A 21,364-nucleotide genomic window follows, 5' to 3' on the forward strand; every position below is an offset into this window, starting at 1 on the left:
TGACCCTGTTTTTAGTGGAGAGGAAATGCCAAGAGTTGAGAAATACATAGGCAGCCAAAGAATTTGAGTCCCTCAAAAGTAGGCATGTAATCTTGATATCTCAGTACTCATTAGGATACGTCATTCCATAGGTATTCACTGAAGATTAATGAAATGATGAGACGTTGTTATCTTGTCCTACTTCCTGACAAACTGTGCTAGACTCAGCTAGTAGAGAAGCTGGCATGGAACATGGGTAGCTGCACTATGTCGTATTTTTAAATTAGAAATGATCTGCAGTTCAGGTGCAGCTGATGTGCTTGTTTTTACCTAACCTACTTCCAGAACAAGTTTTTGGTAGCTCCTGATGCAGGAAGATCATTAACCTAAGAACAGTAATCAGGAGTTTCATATTTAGGCCTTGCAAATTCACTTCTGAACTTCCTTCTCTCTACTATGCCTTTAAAGAAGTATTGATCACCTAGATCTTTCCATGAGGAATATTGAAAACTGCCTTCCATAATGAGTTTTATGTCATAGACATTTTCTCCAGATAACAATTTCTTATATAAACCCTCAGTAAAAATCAAAACTATTTTAAAATTATATTAAAAAGCCTTTTTCTGCATTGAGGTAAAATGATATCTCTGTATGAGAGGATGAGCTTTAAGAATGACAAAGGCTAGATGATTAGCTTGTTCCAGACTCTAACTAGCAACACAATGAGACTGATCTTTGGCAAGCACTTGAATTGTGCTTTTTAATTGTAATGAACACCATATGTTTTAGATAGCAGAGGTATTGGTAGCAACAGTGACTGTATTTTTTAAAGATTCAGATTATTCTGTTACCCAATTGGAATGCCGTCCTACTTTTTAGAAAATAAGCTGTAGGGTTCTCTATTTGAAGGTTGTTAAATAACCTTAAGATGCAAGTTGGGATCTCTTCAAGTGCCTGAATGAGTTCTTGGCTTAGGTCCAGAGCTCCATACCATGGAGTATAGGAGAAGTGACCTTTGCCTTAGTATTGCTTTTATAAAAGCTCTGTTTTCAAGCAGCCTTAACATCCTGATGGTGTAGATAACTAAGTTAATTATCCTGTCAAATGGAGCTATTCAGTGTTTTCTCTCTGAATGCTAATCAGTGTCTGCCAAAGGAAATGATTTGGGTTTTGGCTATAAGGATATTGAGCTATGATCCCTCTGACAGTAATCAGCGATAGATTGGACTGCTACTTGAGGGTCTTTCTGGACCTGCTTGGTAAAACTAACCTATTAACAGAGAGAAGAAGGTGATTTGCCTATCTTTGTTGCCCAAAGAACTTTGTTCATCTTAAGAGGTTTATCATGTTACTTAAACATGAAGTTAAGAGCTGCTCAAACACATATTATACTAAGCTATACTGTTTAATATTATAATTTAATTTATTAAGAGGAGATGCAGTCCTCAAGATGTTACTGCAATACACACTTTGAAGTTCCACATACAAGTGAATGTGTATGCTAAGCCCAAACATAGACAAGACTTATAGGTAGTTACCTGTCTTGAAAAGTCTAATGCTGTTTCCACTGGTTCTCAGTAAGATAAAGCATATAGTTGTTCAGTTGCTCAGTCAAGTCTGATTCTTTGCGACCCCATGGACTGCAGCATGCCAGGCATCTCTGTCCTTCACTATCTTCATGAGTTTGTTCAAACTCATACCCATTGGAGTCAGTGATGCCATCCAACCATCTCATCCTCTGTTGCCCCCTTTTCCTCCTCTCCTCAATATTTTTTAGCATCAGTGACTTTTCTAGTGAGTTAGCTCTTCGCATCAGGTGGCCAAAGTACTGGAGCTTCAGCTTCAGCATCAGTCCTTCCAATGAATATTCAGGGTTGATTTCCTTTAGGATTGACTGGTTTAATCTCCTTGATGTCCAGAGGACTCTCAAGAGTCTTCTGTAACACCGCAGTTCGAAAGCATCAATTCCTCAGCATTCAGCCTTCTTTGTGGTCCAGCTCTCACATGCATGACTCCATACATGACTACTGGAAAAACCATGGTTTTGATTATATGGAAATGTGTCAGCAAAATGATGTCTCTGCTTTTTAATATGCTGTCTAGGTTATCACCTAGACACCTCCACCTGTTGGTAGTGGAGCAGTTTTTATTAAACAGTTATGGCATTGGTTTGTAGTGGGACAGCTGTTATTAATACTTGCTTGTTCCTTGCTTATAGTTCATTGAGTAGAAAACTGACAGGGAGTTTAGAGGAATAGCTAGCAGAGAAGTATTCTCTGATTTTAGGGCTCAGAGAATTAGTCTTAAAAAAAAAAAAACTCTAATAATTGGAATAGAAAATAGGATTAAGATATTTAAAATTAAGATATTTCTGGAAATAAAAATTCTTTTCTAAGAAGTCTTTTTCAGTTTAAAGCAATCTGATCTGTCCTGCTGTATGGAACATAAGTTAAGAATCAAGGAGAGTTCCTTAAACTTGATGCAGGTTTGATTCTAGATAATTATCTTAAAGCCTGAAGGTGCAAAGGTGCAATGTATCTATCAAGGAAAGTTTGCGCCTCTATAATTCCTCAGTCAAAACCCATAGCTGAATCTGTTCTACAACCTTAGTTTGTTATACAAATGGTCAAGCCTGTTATTTCACTTTAAAATTTATCATCTTATAATTTGCTTATATAAGTGAATAAGTTGCTTATAAAAAATGCAACCTAATAAATTTATTTGAGTTATTTAAAATACCATCCTCTCTAGTAGGAGAAGTTTGATATATGTTTGTATTAGAGACCCTCAATATGAGGGTTAGAATATGTTGCCTCACCAATTTAGGTACGACACCCTTTATCAGCTCAGAAGCAGTTACAGAAGGAGAACAACACTCCTCTCCTTTGGCAACATAATTCTCCTAAAAGAAAAGGGGAGAATGAGAGGGTAACAGCAGGAAGGCTAGGGGCCCCCAAACGGAGAAAATAGGCTGCAAATGTCAGACATTTTTTCTTTCTCTTAAGCTGCAGGGCTTCCCTTGTAGCTCAGCTGGTAAAGAATCCGCCTGCAATGCGGGAGACCTGGGTTCGATCCCTGGGTTGGGAAGACCCCCTGGAGAAGGGAAAGGCTACCCACTCCAGTATTCTGGCCTGGAGAATTGTATGGACTATATAGTCCATGGGGTTGCAAAGAGTCAGACACGACTGAGTGACTTTCACTTTATATATATTTGTATATCATGAGCACATATACACACACTTAATATGCCAGAGGACAGCAATACTAAGGAAAGGGTTAACTTAATGTGGAAATTACCAGTCTAAGACACCCTGAGCAATAAGAGACATTAGTAAGGACGCCTAGTTTTTTCGTGATTTCACCTCTTGATTTTAGTTGAGAACTTTATATTTTATTAAATTTATGTGTGATTCTGGTTAAGTGTGTTCTTTGATTCAAAAGCTATTGGTAGAGGAAAGTCAAAGTGAAAGAGCAGTTTTTCCAGCCTACATAGTTTTGGGGGTAGGCTTTAAGCCAAAAATGTCCACCTTCCCCTTTCTCATCCATTGTGCATGCAGTTTAAACAAAGACTGGATCTACTTCTCAAACTGGCACTCATGTGTGAACTCTCACTGTGTACTAGACACCATAGAATACATAGGGCATGTTCCTGAAATGTGACCTTACTTAAAGATTTAAGGAATTTAACCTCATTTAAAGTAAACTCAAGCTACTGTATAGCACAGGAGCTCAGCTTGATGCTCTGGGATGATGTGGAGAGGTGGGATGGGGTCGGGAGATGGGAGGAAGGCTCAAGAGGGAGGGGGATATATGGTTACATGTAGTTGATTCATGATGTTGTACAGAAGAAATGAGCACAACATTTAAAGCACTTATACTCCCATTTTTTAATTTTTTAAAGATTATATATGTAAAAAAAACAACACGGATTGAAGGAGATTACAAAATCTACACTGTTAAGATAAATCACACAAAATTTTAGTGTTGCAGGCTGTTTGGGGCTCCCATCCTTCACATACTGTTCTCTCCCTGCCCGGACCCCTCTTCTGTCATTAGGGTGAATCACTGGAGAAGTTTCAGAGCATCTGAAAAGATTCTGCATTAATATTAATAGGATGCGTATCTTCATTCAAATTTAATAAGTTTATTTTCATGTAAATTAGAATCAGACATTTATAAAATTGGCCTCAAACCCACAGATTGTAGAAGTTCACTTTGGAAAATCCAGATATCGTACAAAGTACTTTAAGCACAAAAGGAAGTTTGGTCAGGATACTATATTTCAAAAAGAGGATTTGAAACATAACTCACTTATAAGGGTATGGCACATGACTCCCAAAAGGATCAGTTTGCATTCTAGTATTTAGAAGATTATGATTCTGCAATTTCTGGTTTGCTATTCACCCCTGAGGAAGCTAGGCCTTATTGGTTTACTTCAGCTGAGGTTTGTGCAGTGTAATGTCAGCAACTCTTTACTGGGTACTTTTACCTGTACCAGGCATTGTGTGCAATGCACGGACTCATAGTGCCCTGTAAAAAGTGCATGGTTCCTTTTTACAAATGGGAAAACCAAGACTCAGAATATGTGGTTTGCCTGGGATCTCACGTTTAGCTGTCTCCTGAACCAACCTTCAATACCAGGTCTTTCTGCCTCTAGAGCAGTGTTTTTATAGTCTTCTGCCCCCACTATAGCCAAGCAAGATGTTATGTTTTTATCTTCTTAGTCCTTTTCATCTACAGATCTGTAAAGAGTGACCTAAAGTATATAAATTTCAATCTTCTTACCTAAAACATAGTATAACCCCAAATGTTAAAAGCTCTCAAACTTAGGTTTCAAATAAGTTGGATTTAACTTTGTGGGGAGGGGGGAATAAAAAATTATATATTGGGAATTCAGATGTAGTTTTGGCTTTCAGAAGAAGGTAAATATGCTGACTGTTGTGTGTGACTAATGGTGATTTGACATTCCTGAGTGAGATCTTTAAAGACAGGAACACAAGGAACTAGGAACCTGCGTGGATTCACTAACAAGCCAGATTTGCTTCTTGGACGGGCTTCACCAAACTATTAGATCTGATAAATTCAGAAGACAAAGCACTGACCTTGAGCAGGGCACTTTGCAAAACCATCTCTCAATATCTTCGGACAGAGAAAGATAAATAGAATTTAGGTTCTAGAACACATTGCTGGATCAATAAGTGGTTGAACAGCTGTACCCTGTAAGTGACTGATGTCTTGCTGAAGATATATTTATGATGGTGTTTGACATGGCTCTGTCCTCTACTTTGCAATAATATTTATCAGATATTTATATGAAAGTCCCAGTTATCCAAAGTTTTCATAGGAGGAAAAGAGAATGTATAGCAAATGAACCCAAAGCTAGAATAAGAATATAAAATCAACATGCTTCAATAGGCAGAAATGTGGAGGACTGTTCTTAGGTTTAAAAACTAAAAACCACAAGTACAAATTGAGAGTGATAAGATTTGAGGGTTTTAGACATAAGAATAATGGCTGTGTGAGCAAAAATAAATAATTTCCTTCCTTTTTCCTTATCAGTAATTTTGTTGAATATTAAAGCTTCTACCAATATTTATATGATACTCATTCAGCGTGATACACATCACAGATAAATTATTACTATGTAAAGTTCTCTAATCAAATTATATTAGGTATTAGGTACATATTACAAATTAGGGAATACAACTAAACGAACTCACCAGAGAGTCATATATTATGATGGTTTTCCCTAACTCTAACCTAGGCATTGTCTCTTATAAGTAATTTTCATGATTTTCCTTTTGCAAGAAATTTTTTGAAAAACAAAGTTGTAACTTAAGCAATTACTTAGCTTTATTTTGTGAGATCCTTACACCTTTTGAGAGATAACATGTGGAAATTAAATGAAAATACATATCCTTTTTTTCCTGAAATTATTTTCTTCCACTAAAATGTAGACTCCATAAGTTGAGGACCTGAGTGTTCATTGCTGTGTCCCTGGAACCCAGGACAGTGCCTGGCACATAGTAGTTGCTTAATAAATGTTTGTTAAAGGAAATAATTTCTCTGAAAATTGTGACTAAGCTCATCTGCTGGATATTGACTCCATATATTAGTTTGCTATTAGCCTCTGTGATTTCAGTGAATGATTTGATGTCAGGCAAAAGTGAACAATTATCGTGTAGGCCCAGTGACCATGAAAAGAAGCTTAACAAAAGCTTGGCGTTGAAACAATATACAAGCCCTGTGTCCCCATCCTTTGAAGGAAAAGACTTTTACTTTAGTCTTCCAGGCCTCTCTTGAGTCTCAAAAGGCTGGCTCAAGAGTTAATGATTAGGAAATGTGGAAATGTAGAAACAAAAAATAGCTTTTGGGCCTGGGACCTGGTAGCAATTTAGATTATAAATATGCCACATAGCATAATCACTGAACTCCCAGTTCCCTGAAAGATATAGATAAAGGCCTGGCACACATTCCTGTGTTATTTTTACAGGAAACAGACCCACCCCAGATGAAAGCTGCTGACTGTAAGCACACAGACCCTAGTCTAGTTGAAAACAGAATATTGATGATGCTTGAAATTTTACCTTGATGCCAGCCAATCCTGAGAATGGTGCATGAGCTGATCATGCACCCTACAGTCCCGTCCCTCACACTGCCTTTAAAACCCCTTCCCTCAGAGCCATCAAGAGTTTAGGTCTTTTGAGCCTGAACTGCCCTTGTTCTCATTAGCATCGTGCAGTAAACACTGTACTTTCCTTCACTGCAATCCAGTGTCAGTAGATTGGCTATGTTGTGTGGGCAAGCAGACCCAAAGTTTGGTTCGATAACAAAGTACGTCTAACTTCTATTGTAGGTTAGCTGTGCTAAATTATCTATAATAGAATGTTGGACAGATCAATGTAGTAGTCAAATATTATAAAACAATTATTGGCAATAATTACTAATTATATGCCAGAATTATATGACCATTAATAAATAAAGATACCTGATGCATTATCATGTGAGGTGTCACAGGAATGAGGATAATAGAGCCCTAGACCATGAATCAGAGTACTCAAGTTTAAATCCTGATTCAACCACTTATTAATTGCCTGACCTTAAAATAGTCACAATAACCACTATAATTTTGTTTTTCCATTTGTAAAATGGACAAAAGAATAGCAGTTATTTCATACAGTTGGTATGAGGATTAAAAGACTTAGTCATATAAAGAGACTATATGACTCTATAATGCATGATATAGTACTTTGTAAATAATAATAAAAGCAAGCTATTATTGATGTATATAAGAGCTAATTTAACAAGGTTCAACATATATTATTGCTCAGCACTCAGTCACTAAGTTGTGTCTGACTCTTTGCAATCTTATGAACTGTATAGCCCACCAGGCTTCTCTGTCCATGGGACTTTTCATGCAAGAATATTGGAATGGGTTGCCGTTTCCTACTCAAAGGCATCATCCCAATCCAGGGATAGAACCCACATCTCCTGCACTGACAGGAGGCTTCTTTACCACTGAGTCACCTGTGAAGTCCAACACATAATCCTTTACTTAGAGATGAAACTTATTCTCAAAGAAATATGACCATCCCAGACCAAAAGCAGGATATTTGAGATCCAGCACTAGAACCCACGCTGCTCCAACTTCAGATCCTATTTACATTCTAGCTGTGCTATTAATATTCTAAAATGATGCGGGAAGAGTTATAGAGTAATGTTGAACTACCTGCCAATGTATAAAGTCCTTATGGCCAAACAGTCAAATGAGTAAAATAAAAGAACACAGATCAGAATAATAGAATATCCTGAGCCTGTCACATCTGCACAGAGAATATTGAGTATTGTAACCTCTACTAAAGAGCCTCTTAATGAAGGTAAAAGAGGAGAGTGAAAAAGTTGGCCTAAAGCTCAACATTCAGAAAACTAAGATCATGACATCCGGTCCCATCACTTCATGGCAAATAGGTGGGGAAGCAGTGGAAATAGTGGCTGACTATTTGAGGGGCTCCAAAATCACTGCAGATGGTGACTGCAGCCATGAAATTAAAAGACGCTTGCTCCTTGGAAGAAAAATTATGACCAACCTAGACAGCGTATGAAAAAGCAGACATTACTTTGCCAACAAAGGTCTGTCTGGTCAAGGCTATGGTTTTTCCAGTGGTCATGTATGGATGTGAGAGTTGGACTGTGAAGAAAGCTGAGCACCGAAAAAATCAATGCTTTTGAACTGTGGTGTTGGAGAAGACTCTTGAGAGTCCCTTGGACTGCAAGGAGATCCAACCAGTCCTTCCTAAAGGAAATCAGTCCTGAGTGTTCATTGGAAGGACTGATGTTGAAGCTGAAACTCCAATACTTTGGCCACCTGATGAAAAGAGCTGACTCATTTGAAAAGACCCTGATGCTGGGAAAGATGGAAGGCAGGAGGAGAAGGGGATGACAGAGGATGAGATGGTTGGATGGCATCACCGACTCAGTGGACATGAGTTTGGGTAAACTCCGGGAGTTGGTGATGGACAGGGAGGCCTGGTGTGCTGCAGTCCATGGGATCGCAGAGTTGGACGCGACTGAGTGACTGAACTGAACTTAACCTCTACTGAATAGAGGGAGGAAATAGCTTCATTTTATAAATATTTTCATAATTGTTATTTTAAGAGTCAAAATTATCTATAATATTTACATATATTTGACACAGTTAAAAGACAAAGCTTTTTCCTCTTGTGTATAAAGTTCTCTAAGGAAGCATCTAAGATTGAACAAAATTTAAATATTTCATGCACTTTTCATGGTGATATTTTTCTCAGTTGTATCCCACCACTTATACATGACCTTTATTCTGTTTCCCACAGAATGCTGAAGTTTCTGTTTTTGAAGTAAATATACGCTTTGTTGGTGGACTAATCTCAGCCTACTATCTGTCTGGAGCAGAGGTAAGATGGAAAGTGACTTATAAATAGGAATTATGAAGTGTCTTAAAATCATATTTTCTGTATGACTTTTGTGGTATCCATTAAATTTTCACATTTTGATTGGCCTCTAGCATATACTGAATTTCTTTTTTTTTTTTTTTTTTTTTATATATATATATATATTTTTTAATTTTTATTAGTTGGAGGCTAATTACTTTACATCATTACAGTAGTTTTGCCATATGACCCAGCAATCCCACTTCTGGGCATACACACCAAGGAAACCAGATCTGAAAGAGACACGTGCACCCCAATGTTCATCGCAGCACTGTTTATAATAGCCAGGACATGGAAGCAACCCAGATGCCCATCAGCAGACGAATGGATGAGGAAGCTGTGGTACATATACACCATGGAATACTACTCAGCCATTAAAAAGAATTCATTTGAATCAGTTCTAATGAGATGGATGAAACTGGAGCCCATTATACAGAGCGAAGTAAGCCAGAAAGATAAAGACCATTACAATATACTAACACATATATATGGACTTTAGAAAGATGGTAACGATAACCCTATATGCAAAACAGAAAAAGAGACTCAGATGTATGGAACAGACTTGTGGACTCTGGGAGAAGGAGAGGGTGGGATGTTTCAGGAGAACAGCATTGAAACATGTATATTATCTAGGGTGAAACGGATAACCAGCTCAGGTTGGGTACATGAGACAAGTGCTCGGGCCTGGTGCACTGGGAAGACCCAGAGGGATCGGGTGGAGAGGGAGGTGGGAGGGGGGACTGGGATGGGGAATCCATGTAAATCCAGGGCTAATTCATATCAATGTATAACAAAAACTACACCTAACACAGAGACCCATCGCAAAGCTCATTACTGGACACTCCATTGCACTCCAGAGAGAAGAAATCCAATTCCACGCACCAGAACGCTGACACAAGCTTCCCTAACCAGGAAACCTTGACAAACCAATCGTCCAACCCCACCCACTGGGTGAAACCTCCACAATAAAAAGGAACCTCAAACCACAAGAATACAGAAAGCCCACTCCAGACACAGCAATCTAAACATGATGAAAAGGCAGAGAAATACCCAACAGCTAAAGGAACATGAAAAAAGCCCACCAAGTCAAACAAAAGAGGAGGAAATAGGGAATCTACCTGAAAAAGAATTTAGAATAATGATAATAAAAATGATCCAAAATCTTGAATTTCTTTTATAATGTACTAATTGAGTGAGCACACTGGGAAAGTTCAGCAGAACATGCATGTCAAAAAATGTTAAACAGTGCCTTTTAAAAAGCCTGGCTCCATTAGGTTACGTATCATGTGATTAAAACTACAAATTATATATGCCTATGGACAAAGTCATGAGGTTTAATAGAGTAGCAAGTTTGTGGATTTCTTTCTTTAAAAATTATTTTAATGTTAGTATATATCCCTGTCACTGAGTCATGTCTGACTCTTTGTGACCCCATGGACTGTAGCCTGCCAGGCTCCTCTGTCCATGGGATCCTCCAGGCAAGAATGCTGGAGTGGATCACCATTTCCTCCTCCAGGGGATCTTCCCAGCCTGGGGATCGAACCCCTGTCTCCTATGTCTCCTGCATTTCAGGCAGATTCTTCACCTACTGAGTCATCAGAGATGTTAGTATAATGTTAGCTTAATAAAAAAAAAATTTGAAATAAAGAAAGCTTGGCAAGTGAGATATAAAAATTAGTATTTCAGAAAATGAGTGAGATATTCTCCTTCCCAGTTAGAAGTCCTGTAGGCCAGTAAGTCCTTGTAAAGTGTTTTGCAGCTGTTCCTAGGTTAGGCTTCTTTGATTATCTGCTGCTCAGAGCAAAGAAGAAATTTTTCATTTTTAGCTGCTTTTTATCAGTAGATTAAGAAAAGATTTTTGTATCATGCTCATGAAGGGCATAGATGCTTTTTCCTCAAAAGGCTTTGGGCAACTTTATGAATAACAACCTAAATGTCCACTCAGAGTCATTAGTGGATGTCACTTTTAATGTCAACAGTGTTAGAAGCTGACATCAAGGAAAAACAGTCACATACTTCATTTGAATATCAATCAGATTTGTGTCAGTCTCAGCAGTCTGGCTGGGACAAGAGTGGATCTTACCTAGTATACTAGTTCATGTGTTTCTGTGCTCCTTCAAACAAGCTTAAGCAAAGCAATAAACGTTTAATGAGAAAGGCTTCGTGCCTTTGTTTCTGTCTCTCAGATACTTTCCTAGTAATAGGGAAACAACTTGTCATTCACTGTAGATTTTATTCTACCATAGAGGTTTTCAAAGTATATAGGTGGCTTCTGTATTCCTCTTAATCTGTCCTCTTTGTGTTAAATCCTGTTCTTCGTTATCCCTCTTCTTCCCTTTGTCCAGTCCCAGATAACTTCAGTTGTTCATTTTGGTTTAGGACTTTCTAAACACTAAGCAAGGGAATCCATAATTTTAAAAACTCCAACTTAAAATTAGCTACTGGTTTTTTACTGAACAAATTTCTGCTTTTAGCATTTGTGTCTTTGAGTACACAGTGTCTGCATATTCTCATTACTTTTGATGTGACATACTTGGTTTTAACTCTCGTCATCATTTCTATGGGGGTGAGACAATTTGGAGGAAATAGGACTACTTCATTGTATCTGGACTCAGATAGGGTAATAGAGCATGCAAAGAGAAGCAGTTGTTTTTCTTCTAAATATTTATCATGTAAATTGGGATACTTTTTCACTCATAACAGTGTCTTAAGTTTATATACCTGGGTTTGTTTCTATATATGTGCATTCTTATTAGAGACATATATTTATTTGCTGCTAAAAATATAATACCCACAGATGCAGTTTGCCTGGATAAAATCATTTGCCTAAGACCTTGTAAGAGTATTTTAAAATTCTATGTTTAGCTAGCTATAGTAAGCAAAAGACCATAAAGAACACTTCCATTGAAAATAATTATTCTTTTAGTATATATGCTTTGTCCTTATCCATGTGCAAAACATTGTGTTAATTTTATCTATATTTTCTGTATTTTAATTTTATGGTAAAAATTAACTTAATTTCTTTTCTTATATACTTTTCTATGTTTATATAGAATATATTTTTAATTTTAGTTCTTAAAGATTCATCTTCTCACCACAGTTTTCACTAACTGTTCCCTAAATGTTGGATAGTTGGGTTGTTTTCAGTATTCCTATAGTTTGAATAATGTGGCTATAATCAACCATTAAATATATTTATTCTTTAAAGTGGGATTGCCAGATGAGAAACAATTAGTATTAGATTGTTTTACCATCATCTCCTGTTTTTTCCTTCCAGTTACCTCATCACTGAAGTTACCTGTCATTTGACCAATGCAGTCAGGAGAATTGGCTGTCAGGAATAGGATCAAGGAAAAACTATTTACCCTAAGCCTGAGCTTGATCTATTTGTCTCCATATCAAAATGAAAAATTAGGCATTCATTTAATAGAAAACATCAGCATGGCCACACTATGAATCGGTTGGTTTTTGATTGTTGATAAAGTTCTATGCTACACACTTTTATGTAGATAAGGTATTACTAAGATAGTCTAGGAAAATTCGTCTTCCTAAATTATCTCGTAGAAGGACTGCTAAATCACCATAATTTAACATTCTCATTTCATCGCTGGGGTTCAGGCGTATTCTGAGAACATCTTACAAATCACCATCAGAAGTATATAAGCCTACATTGATAAAGCTTAAGATTCTTAAATTTATGCTGCAAAAACAGAAGAGGAACCACTGCTTTGGGTTACATACCTCAGGAAAATCACAGTTAGAAACACTGAGCAATAATGGAGTATGTCAGTAAATTTCTAAACCTACCAAAAGAACAATAGACACGTGAAGTACATTTTCAAAACTTAAAATGCCCTAGCTCAGTTAAAATATGTTGTAGTATTTTTTTTAAAACCAAGTCACAGGATTTCCAGAGTGCATATAAGAAATACAGATAACCACAAAAAGTACAAACCAATGGGATAAGAATAAGATGAATACCAAACACTAAATAGTATTAAAAATAAAAGCAGTAGCATTTCTGTATTATTACAAGTTCAAGGGAAACTAAAGTCTTTATTGGAGATAGTAAATAGCAGCATCTAGAATATCACTCCCCAAATTATGTTCTGCAGATCACCAGTTTCCTTAGATATGGCAGGATAAATCTGTATCTGTATACATTCTAAAAATAAATTAGGAAAAACTACATCCTATATTTTTTCTTAGAAATTCACAAGTCACAGAAGAAACTAATTTTATTTATCTTTGTGTTTGCCATACTTAACTACAAACTCTTTTTTTTTTTTTTAATGTAACATCTGCTAGCACTGAGTTACAAACATTGTTTCCCAGAACAAATTTTGGGAAATGTTGATTAAGAGTAACCAAAGCAAAAGTGACATTGAAAATCGGCAAATGCAAAACAAGCCATTTCAAGAGACAATGATACATGTAGAAAATAGCATGTATGACTATATCAAATATTATTGTTTTACCACAGAAATCAGTGGTTGTGTTGAGCAGAAAGTTAAGTTAATGGGATACAGTCATGTCACAGACATGTAGAAAAAGTCTGAAGAACAAATTGAAACTAACACTCTCAAGGTGCCAGAGAGGATCTTTATAGCTGAACAGTCACTCTGGGATATCCTAGAAATAATAAATATGCACTGATTTTTTTCTACCCTTATCAAGATGCAAAGCCCTATCAGAAAGGTCAGTTGTTGTCTTAGTTAATTTGGCCCTGTGATGGTCTTGGGAAATGAAAGAGAGGATATGATAGGAGTCTTCCGTGTGGCTTGAATTCAGTATCCCATGAAGACCAAATATAGATAATTTCTAAACAGGAAATTGAGGCTCTATTGGAAGGGTATGAAGAAAAACTGTTTGGGAGTTTAAAAAAAAAAAAGGACATAATTTCACTATGGTGGATCAGAGGAAATACACAAGCTCTATGGAAACTGATAATTTAATAAAATACTTAGGAAAGCTTTTCCTAATTTGAAAAACTGTAAATTGAGAGAGAACATTTAGTACTGACTAGGTATTTAGTTCTCAGAGGAAACAGTCAGTTAATACGGTTTAAGTATGTGAAGTAGAAAAACAAAAAGTCAACTCATCAAAGCTAAAAAGATTGAATGTGCTTCCAGTGAATAGAAGAAACAAGGGCATCTGCTCCAAGACTGGGGAAAGATGTATACTGGATTTTTACATTAGATCACTTTACTCCGCCAAGATAGCCTTCATTTTGAAGGCAGCAAAAGAATGTTTTCCCAAATTAACCAAAGAAACCCACTGCTCCAGACATACCAGTAGGAAAGATTGCTGAAGAACTTCCTGAAAAAGAGAAGTAGCTAATATCACTAATTTTAAGAATATCAAGGGGGTAAACCTAAAGGAAGGGGGAAGGATTGTGCAGTGGGGAGGAGGGAAATAAGATTCAGAATGTGAGTATAGTGGTAGAAAAATCTTTTTTTTTCCCCCTCATAATGGATTCAGGCATTTGGGGTGCTTACAGGGGCTAGACATCAATTTTGTAGAGTTTATTTAGTGATGGTCCTTCCATATACTTTAGATATTAATTTACTATTGAAACTTTTATAAAAGAGTGTGATAAACTGAGTAAGTAATATTTGCTTTTAAAAATGTTCAACTTAGCAAAATGATACTAGATGACAGTAATTTTGCTTAAATGTGTCATTTTTTCCATGGTTAATGAGTTAAATTGTTTCATGTTGAATATTTTATTAAGATTGGAAGTTTATTTTATACTTTAAAAGGGATCTAGGAGTACGTGGAATTGATTCTAAAATAATGTACACTTTAGTCAAGCGAAAATACTACTTTTTTTTTTTGTCCTACATTGAGTTACAGAAATCATCCCTACTGCCTAACTCAGGTTTGCTCTATGTCTCACTCTGTACAAAGCTCTATCCTGTATTTATGATTGTTTTTGAAAGCACAGAAGTTTTAGTAGCTATGAGAACTTTATCTCAGTAATTCATGAAAGCAGTTCTACAGTGTGCTGATAATTTCAGCTCCAAAACTTATTCATGGCTAATATATAAATGCCCGAAGCTGGTATAGATTTGCATCTGATTGATAAAAATGATAGACCAAACAAGAGGGCTTGGCACCTAAAGGAGAGGGAAAGAGAAAATTAACTTGCTTCTTTATGAAATAGGACTGCAAATTCACATCAGTTAGAAGAAACTAGCATGATACAATAACAGCCTCAAAAATCCTAGTGGTTTAAAAGAATATGCTATACCCACTTTCTGTCCTGTGCCTGCCACATGATCTGCCCACGACTCTGCTTCTCGTCAGCCTCCCTCCGGAGCTCAGACACAGATGGACCAGCTGCCATCTGAGTCATTTGCATTTGCCAAGACAGGAGTCAGGGTGTTGGAGGGTGGGGAGGTAGCAAAAGAAAACCTAGAAAATCACACTGGCTTTTAATGCAGCGGTTGGAAAAACACCTGTTACTTCAGCTCTCTTCTCATTGGCCGAAGCAAGTCACTTGGTCACTGTAACTTAAAGGGTTGGGGGAGGGAATGCAGTGTTCCACCACATGCCTGGGAGTAAATAGTGACCACCCCAGGGGCCAGTGACTTGGGTTAAACTGTGTAGCCTTCTCAACTGCCAAGAGAAGCAGAAGATAGGAATTTGTGAGAAGGAGACCTTTTTGATGAGTTCCCAAACTGGAATTAGCCTGCACCACAAGGAAAAGACTTCCATCCTGTGGCCCTAGAGTAATAAGAAGAGATAGGGACAGGAATGGGAATCATCGTGGGATAGGAATACATATCTTCACTAACTTTTCAAGTAAAAGGCTACTCTTCTAGCACATGTCTGCAAAAATTCTGTTTCTCTGTTTCTCCACGGAGAAAGCAGTGGCACCCCACTCCAGTACTCTTGCCTGGAAAATCCCATGGACGGAGGAGCCTGGTGGGCTGCAGTCCATGGGATCATGAAGAGTTGGACACAACTGAGCGACTTCACTTTCACTTTTCACTTTCATGCATTGGAGAAGGAAATGGCAACCCACTCCAGTGTTCTTGCCTGGAGAATCCCAGGGATGGCGGAGCCTGGTGGGCTGCCGTCTATGGGGTGGCACAGAGTCGGACACGACTGAAGCGACTTAGCAGCAGCAACTGTTTCTCCAAGAAACATCTGCATTCTAGACGTCTCCTCTAAGTTTCCAAATTTCAAACAGCCAAGTTGAGAAACAGAGATAAACTACTTTATAGAACAGTGACACCTGCCACCAGCCCTGAGTTGTCTGGAAGGCAAGCTGATTGTTGTTTTTGGCATCACCCTGCTGTGCTGAACCCTCCTTGTAGACCTGGTGTTTTTTGTCTAGCCACTATTCTCTTCAGTTAAAGTGTTTCATAAGGCCAGGCACTTCTTGTTTTGCAAAACCTAATGTAAAAGATGAGGTAATATGTTTACATTTAGACTTATGTTGAATCATTTCATAATTTACAATACCTGTTAAAACCAATGCTTCAAATCATTTTTATTGCCTGAATTATATTGACATGGATTTCTAATACTAAATTTGTATGTGTATATATGTGTGTGATGTAAACAAATGCTATATTTTTCCAGGAATATTTCTGTATATGTTTTTTCTTTGATATTACTGTGATGTCTTTTAGAAAGGTATCATGAGGTAGCTATAGCAAAGAATCTTAAATTTAATGGGACGGGTAGAAAATTTCTGAGAACTGGGATAATTTACCATCTGTTAAGTTCATGTATTGAGTGAATCAGCATATGCTTATTGAATACCTGCTTTGAGGCACTGCACTTGGTGCTGCAGAAACAGTGAACAGGGGAAGTAGTCTCCGTTGACAAATATTAATCTAGATGTTATAACAGCCCTATAAAGGAAGAGTGGATATTGTTTCTATCCTCATTTTATATAGGAAGAAACATAGCACTGAGAGTTAGGTAACTTACCCAAGGGCATACAAAATAGCAGAGCTGGCTTTCAGAGTTGGACAGTGTAGCTTTAGGATACCAAGTAGCGACCAAACATTAGGGTTCTCAAACTTAGGAGCTAGAAGTGGGCTCTCGGCTTGAATTTATGAGTGCTCAGTCATGTCTGACTCTGCGACCCTAGAGCTATAACCCTCCAGGCTCCTCTGACCATGGATGGAATTTTCCAGGCAAGAATACTGGAGTGGGTTACCATTTCCTATTCCAGGGGATCTTCCTGACCCAGGGAACGAACCCACTTCTCCTGCATCTCCTGCATCAGCAAGCGGGTTCTTTATCACTGCGCCACCTGGGAAGCCCAGACTTATGAGTCATCAACAGCTAAATGATAATTGAATGGATAGAAGGGAATGGGGCTGCTAAGAATATATATAGATTGAAAAGAGATAGCCTAAACATGTAGGCATTAGTGAGAGAAAGGAGCTAGAAAAGGACACTAAGAAGTTGAAGTTGTAATCCCAGAAGTAAGAGGAAAATCGATAAAATGTGATTATCACAGAAGCAAAGGGTAAAATGTATTTTGAAAAATGAGGAAATATTCAGTTGTGTCAAAGGTTGCTGCTAGGGCAGGATGTCTGAGGACTGAAAAGTATCTTTGGACATAGCTATATCGAGGTCATGGATAACTCTACTGAAAGTACTTGTGGTAGAGTAATAGCATATAATCCAGTTTTTGATTTTGATTGAAGAGGAGATCTTTAAGAAGGTAGGGGAGGGGAGGATTCAGAGGACAGACAACTTTATAGTGTTTCCTCCTCCATTGCAGTATGAGAGAATAGAGGAGAAAATAGGTGTACATGTGAGTGCCTTGGCAGATTTGGTGGCAAACATATGAGATGTTTATTATCCAATGGTCCCTGTTAACTGTGCGAAGAATTATCAGACAGGGTGTTTGCTGAGGTTCATGAGGAGAGAATAGACATTTCAGATGACTGTATACTTTGAAATTGTCATCCTAGAGAGGGCTGGCTAGAGAAGCATGGTAGAGTTTCTGGACAGCATCTTGGCGGGAGACCATGAATTCATGGTGGCATCAGTCCTCGGGTATGTGATACTTCTTTCTCCAGCAGTGCTCAGGAGTGCAGATACTAGCATGGACAAGGTAACTGGTTTGTTTTGAGTTTTGCTAGATGGATGAGACAGAGACACCAAAAAAGGTATGGACTTTATATGGTATTATCAAAAAAAGTATTAAATTATAGACCATGAAGTCCAAGAACAAGTATAAGACAGTATGAAAAAAATCAGGTGACAAGAGAGAAAATCAACTGGTTAAATTGCCTGTTTAGTTGAAGTAGGATAGCAGTAGTAGCAGTAATTTAGCAAATAACTAGACATTCTGGAAGTTAAGGCTGCATAGTGGAATGTATAAATAAGAGATATAAAAAAATAGGGCAGTTTTGAGTGATGTCATAATCCAGGATGACATCATAAGGATGAGTGACTAAGGAGATTTTGCAAGAAACTATCTGCATGGCTTCCTGTGCAATGTATTTTAATTGAAAAACATAACTGGTCTTAAAAAGAAAAAAACCTTCCAAGCATCAGTGAACTTATTTTTAAATTTCCTAAGATATACACACTTTACATAATACTTATAAATCCATAAGGAAGTATGTGCTGAACAAAGGTCACTACTTCAACAAAAAGGAGAAGAATATTCATGCAGTATGAAATTTAAATGTATGATTGTTGGGCAAACATTCATGACCATAGAGCCTTAAGTTAGTACAGATGATTGGAGTTGGCAGTAGAAATGTAAACAAATGCATATTAACCAGTTAGTTAGATTTAATGCAACTATGTACCTGTACAAAGCTGTTTCTTTTCAGCTATAACTAGGTGAAATTTTGCCTGGGATAACTGTAGTAAATTTAATTGTAGTGATGTGAATTTGTTTTGAATTTCCTTTAGTCCATTCACACTGCTATAATGGTATGGTAGAATATCATAAACTAGGTGGCTTATAAACAACAAACACTTATTCTCATATTTATGGTGGCTGGGAAATCCAAGATCAAGGTGCCAGAAGATTCTGGTGTCTCATGATGGTCAGCTTCTTGTTTCATAGATGCCATCTTCTCTATGCATCGTCACATGGCAGAAGGGTTGAGAGAGCTCTTTAGGGTATCTTTTATAAAGGCACTAATCTCATCTAAGGGGGCTCTACTCTCAAGACCTAAACCACCTCCAAAAGCGTCCACCTGTCTCCAAATTATCATAGCATTAGGGATTAGGATTGCACGCATGAGTTTTGGGAGGAGAGGAAACATTCAGTGTATAGCAAGTGCGTTTTAAAGTAAGTCTTCTGAAGATTTCATTTAAAAAGCTTTCTTGTGTTACCACTTTATGATGCAGATGTATAGTTTTATCTGTTTCTTTAAAATTTTTTCTTTAAAGCACTTTAGAAGATAGTTCATTGACAAATTTTAGAGTTAACTATCCTAGTAACTGCAGCCATTTCTGCGACATCATGAAGTGTTTCCCTAGAGAGATCTGCTCATATATCCCAACCCAGGGATCAAACCCACATCTCTTGTGTCTCCTGCTTTGGCAGATGGGTTCTTTACCACTATTGCCACTTGAGAAGCCTTTATCTGGATATACTACCATTAATTTTGCATTTGGAAGTTCATCTTATTATAATTTAGCTGAAAATTCTTTTCCATTGATAATAAAGAGAACCTAAGCCTTGAGGGTAGTGTTTGTTTTTAACTTAATAATTGATCTTTATTTTAATTTGAGTTATCCAATTCTTCTAAAGCAGTACGAATGGTGACTAATTCCAGGGTCCTGCAAAGTAAGGAAATCTAAGCAATTTAGCGATAGGGGCAGAGAACCCAGGGATTTTCTCACAGCTCTTTGTTATTAACACTTTTATTTTTCATTCATGCCATTAGGTAGACAGTTAGGGTTAGAATAGATAAGCCAAAGAGATTGTCACCTCGTCTTCTAAGTTCTGTTTGGTTAATGTATTTATTTGTTTAATATTATTTTAACATATTTAAGTTCTTGATATAATAACCACAATTATGCTAATGTATAAATTGCTACTAACTTCTGTGTTTCAATTCTTACAGCTAACTTGGTATTAAAATTATTAAATATTGTTTTTTTTAAACCAGTGTCTCATGAACTTCCCCTGGTCAGGTAGAAAGTACACATATTATTCAATTTAGACTTAACTATTAATTCAAATAACAACCATAGTGAGTGTGTTGAGTTTCTGCTATCTAGTCTTTATAACCATATAATGCTATATGACTGGACTTTTTGTTACCATCTGAGCCACTGGGGAAGCCTAGAATAATATTAACCTGGAGTTTAACTCTGAAGAATTAGATATAGTGAACTTTAAAGCTCTTTCATCTTGTCAGGCTTGCAGTTATTAACATGTTTAGTTGCTTATGATTCACATCTTTATTCAGCAAATACTATGTGTGAGCTCTGATAATTTTGAGCATCTATTATGTGCCAAACTGTTCTTATATCTGGAAGATTCAGTGATGCACAAATTAGACAAAGTCCCTGATCTCGTGAAACGTGCATTCTAGTGAGATAAAATATTAAATAAGTTAACAGTATAATGTCAGGTAACAGTAAGTGCTATGAAGAAAATATAGTTCAATCGTGGGATAAAGAGTGACAGAGATGGATGGGTCAAGAAGGACTGCTTTAGCAGGAAATGGAGCTCAGATTGGAATGACACCATTGAAGATTGGGAGAAAATAACTTTCTAAACAGAAGAACCTCAGAATTCAGAGTTTATAGTAGATTTCTCTCTTTTCTTTGGAACAGAGAAGAGGAGGAAGACAGTGGTAGTGATGATAATGGTGGTAGTAAGACCATTATCTTAGGGTATTGCATGCCAGGCATACAGTGTTGATACTGGAGAGATTTCATAAACCCCATATTGTAGCTACACTGAAGGTCTGACTGATTGCTGAGTCATATAGTAAGTGACTATGCAGACCCTGCTCTGTCTGCACAGTGACCCTATCCACAAATTATTCCCAAATCCAAAGTTACCACAGTCTTCCTTTCTTATTTACTTGCTTATCAGTTCACACTGTAATGAGCCAGCTGCAATCTTCTGAAACCCATGAAATCTTCCACTTTTCTGAGCAACAAGGAATAATTGATGTATGAAAACTTAGCTATGATACAGTAACACTTAAGAGTTTATAACAGATTTTTATTATTCCAATCATATTTGAAATTATGTATTCATCATATTCATGTCTTTTTCCAAAACAAACTTTTCCTGGAATTTTTCCAAATAGTTCTTTGAGTTGCAAGTGTTCTCATTTCCTTCTCTGTGGTTTTATCCTTCATTCTCTCACCCTCTTCCTCAGAATAAAATATATTTTGAGAGCCATAGTAATTGAGAGCACTGAATGATGTACTCGTATACAATTTAGAAAAAAGAATAA

At 37.1% G+C, this 21,364-nt stretch overlaps 1 protein-coding gene across 1 annotated transcript in view; it reads left to right on the top strand.

The window, feature by feature from the left end:
* Window positions 1-21,364, top strand: part of MAN1A1 (mannosidase alpha class 1A member 1) — a 169,752-nt gene that overhangs the window by 52,207 nt on the left and 96,181 nt on the right. Inside the window, exon 5 of the mRNA XM_020899685.2 lies at window positions 8,829-8,909. Coding sequence (XP_020755344.2) covers window positions 8,829-8,909 — 81 coding nt within the window. The remainder of the gene's footprint in view (window positions 1-8,828; window positions 8,910-21,364) is intronic.

Source organism: Odocoileus virginianus, chromosome 19 (genome assembly GCF_023699985.2).
Source record: "Odocoileus virginianus isolate 20LAN1187 ecotype Illinois chromosome 19, Ovbor_1.2, whole genome shotgun sequence".
NCBI classification, from domain to species: domain Eukaryota; kingdom Metazoa; phylum Chordata; class Mammalia; order Artiodactyla; family Cervidae; genus Odocoileus; species Odocoileus virginianus.